We start from the raw sequence: 3399 nt of genomic DNA on the forward strand, positions 1-3399 counted from the left end.
GGAGACAGCCGGTACATGCGCAGTACAACTCACTGTACAGTCCCGGGGCTTCCGTAGGCGTAGAGACAGAGCGCCCTCTACTGGTCCCGGCGACCTGGCCTCACGGGTTCTTCGCTTTACACGCCCCCTCCGCTACCCCGCCCCGCCCCCGCCCCCGGCCAGGCTCGCGAGAGTGTAAACAGAAGTCTCCCTAAGGGGCTCTACGGAACTAAACTTCCTATTCCTATATCGTTCCTACACGGAAAGACTTTACCCCAATATATTTGAATTAAAGGGCAAAGCGGAAAGGGAGTCTCTAAGCCTGTGGGACCGAGCGGAAGTCCTGGTTTGCAGGCCACACGGAGAGCATCTTGGGAGCCGGAAGGAGGTCGGAACTCCTGAGGTCGAACGGAGCGCCTGCGAAACTCGCGTGGTAGGAGAGCGCGTGGCTGTCTCAAGAGGCGTGTTGTTGGAGCGTGTGAGTCGTGCGCGGACGTCAGAGGTAGCGGATAGTCTGACGTGTGTGGAGCCTGAGACCGCGAGCTATGGTGCGGAGATCCCGGCGCCGCGGAGCGGCCCAGTGGGCAGCTGTGCGAGCCAAGGCAGGTCGCGGCCCAGCAGATGAAAAGGACGACGATTTAGAATTGCCACCCTCACCAAGCGACTCCAGCTACTACCAAGATAAGGTAGATGATTTCCACGAGGCCCGATCTCGAGCCATCTTGGCTAAGGGCTGGAAGGAAGTAGAGAGTGGGGACGAAGAGGAGGATGGCGATGAGGAGGAGGAAGTGCTAGCCCTGGATATTTCTGATGAGGACGATGAAGATAATGAGAGTGCCGGAGATGAGGAGGATGACGATGATGGGAGCTCCGTGCAGAGTGAGGCTGAGGCCTCTGTGGATCCCAGTTTGTCGTGGGGTCAAAGGAAAAAACTTTACTATGACTCGGATTATGGTTCCAAGCCCCGAAGCCGGCAGAGTCAACAAGAAATAGAGGAAGAGGAAAGAGAGGAGGAGGAGGAGGCACAGCTCATTCAGCAGCGCCTAGCCCAAGCCCTGCAGGAGGATGATTTCGGGGTTACCTGGGTGGAGGCCTTTGCAAAACCTCAGGTGCCTCGGGTAGATGAGTCTGAGACACGGGTCGTGAAGGATTTGGCCAAAGTTTCGGTGAAAGAGAAGTTGAAGATGCTGAGGAAGGAATCTCCAGAGCTCTTGGAGCTAATAGAAGACCTGAAAGCTAAGTTGACAGAGATGAAAGATGAGCTGGAGCCATTGTTGCAATTGGTGGAGCAAGGGATCATTCCACCTGGAAAAGGAAGCCAATATCTGAGGACCAAGTACAACCTCTATTTGAACTACTGCTCCAACATCAGTTTTTATTTGATCCTGAAAGCTAGGAGAGTCCCTGTACACGGACATCCTGTTATAGACAGGCTTGTTACCTACCGAACTTTGATCAACAAGCTGTCAGTTGTGGATGAGAAGCTGTCCTCTGAGATTCGTCTTCTACTCTCACTGAAGGATGGTGCTGGAAAGACAGAACTAAATCCAAAAGCAAAATCCACCAAAGCCAAACCAAAATCTGTTTCAGAAGCTGCTGCCTCTGCTGTTACAGATCTTTCTGACGATTCCAGTTTTGACAAAACTGTACTGAAATACTATAAAGAAAAAGAGGACAGGCAAAACTTGAAGAGAAAGAAAGAAAATAGTACCGAAGAACAGGCTCTTGAAAATAAAAATGCAAAGAGAGCCATTACCTATCAGATTGCTAAAAACAGGGGCCTTACACCTAGGAGAAAGAAGATTGATCGCAATCCCAGAGTGAAACACCGGGAGAAGTTCAGACGAGCCAAAATTCGCAGGAGAGGCCAGGTTCGTGAAGTTCGCAGAGAAGTGCAGCGTTATAGTGGTGAACTATCTGGAATCCGTGCAGGAGTTAAAAAGAGCATTAAGCTTAAGTAAAGTTTTTGCTTTAAGTTTTCTTTTTTTGCAAGTTCCAGATGAATAAATTTTAATTTTAACTAGTGAAGTGATTGTATTATATAAAACAATTTTAAAAATTCTTTTCAACAGGGAAATTGGTTTGGGTTATTGCTCAATTTATTTGTATTTTAATTTATATTAAGGCCATACTAAAAACGGTGGGAGCAGTATGCAGGTACTTGAGAAAAGTGGTGTTGAAAAAATGCCTCCCATCTCCTGTCAAGTAGTAGCCTAGGAAAATTCAGAGTTAGTTATGAAGCAGTGGTAAACTTACGACTATTTTTATAATTTTTCACATGAACTAAAGAGCACCTTTGGTGGACACTTGTAAAAACAGCCTATAAAATAGCTGACGTTTCAGTTACTTAATTTTATTCTTGACCAGGACACTTGTTAACAAATAGGTTTAATGATAAGGATTTTGTATTGTACATTCTGTGTGGTAAAAGCTGAGGAGTAAAGAGGACCTTTGGTTAAAAGTTGAAAGATATTCTTTAATTACACTAATTGTGATATTTTCTAATAGTCCCTAATGTGGTGAATAAGGTAAAAATTGTTTCCCCTGATGTACTGGTGACTTGGGGTTGTTGCTGTTCGTACACTCCATTTTACCCCTAGGTAAGTGCCAACTTCGAGTGGTAACAAAGTTCCATTTTTCTTTAGTTGCTCTGGTGTTTATAGGAAAGAGATTGAGATGGTGAATTTAAAAATATTTAGGATAATGGCAGGAAAGAAAATAAGAGGACTAGTAAAGGAAAGCACAAAAGATGTCTTAATTATATCACTGTTTTTCATTAAACATTGTGCTAGTTGCTAGAGATGCAGAGATGATCATTGGTTATTGTTTATTAAACACTTGCCATGGACATGTGTATCACCTCATTTAATCTTTGCAGTAACTTTGTGAGGTAGTACTGTTCTATCAGAGATGTGGATGCTGAAATTCATCAAGTTTCTAAAAGACCCATGCGTGGAATTTTGGCCTGAGCTTGCTTAATTTGAGCCTTCATTCTCTTAACCTCTGGCTTTCATCTGCTTTCCAGAGTAGCACACATGTCCAATTAGTTTATTTTTTGTTTTCTTATAAATAAGAAGTTGGAAGTTAACACTGAGAGCTAGGGTATACTTTGTACTATACTTACTTTTTCCTCACAACTCTCATGTGGTAAATTCTATTATTCATGTTATAAAGAGGAACTGAGACAAAGAAGTAACTTTCTCAAGGCCATATAGCTATTAAGTGGCAGAGGTAGAATTTCTTATCAGCCTTTCTTGCTTCAAAGCCCTATCTTTTTCTGAGATATATAAATGCAGATTTTGGAGTCCACTTAGGAGGGATTTGAGTTAATTACTTGACCTATGACTCATTTTCTTTATTTGTATAGTACAGTTATACCTACTTTGAAGAAGGGATATCAGTGTTTAAAACCCTTGTAAA

General features: G+C 43.7%; 1 protein-coding gene across 1 annotated transcript; it reads left to right on the forward strand.

The window, feature by feature from the left end:
• The first annotated feature begins 266 nt into the window (after nt 1–266).
• On the forward strand, nt 267–1999 carry UTP3 (UTP3 small subunit processome component). Its single transcript, XM_066385842.1, has one exon. The coding sequence runs from the start codon at nt 525–527 to the stop codon at nt 1938–1940; it is 1416 nt and encodes a 471-aa protein (XP_066241939.1). The 5' UTR covers nt 267–524; the 3' UTR covers nt 1941–1999.
• Nucleotides 2000–3399: the final 1400 nt, after the last annotated feature.

This window comes from Saccopteryx leptura, chromosome 5 (assembly GCF_036850995.1).
Source record: "Saccopteryx leptura isolate mSacLep1 chromosome 5, mSacLep1_pri_phased_curated, whole genome shotgun sequence".
NCBI classification, from domain to species: Eukaryota; Metazoa; Chordata; class Mammalia; order Chiroptera; family Emballonuridae; genus Saccopteryx; species Saccopteryx leptura.

What these genes read in the sequence shown, in the direction of transcription:
- UTP3 (XM_066385842.1), top strand. Translation starts at nt 525, where the DNA reads ATGGTGCGGAGATCCCGGCGCCGCGGAGCGGCCCAGTGGGCAGCTGTG.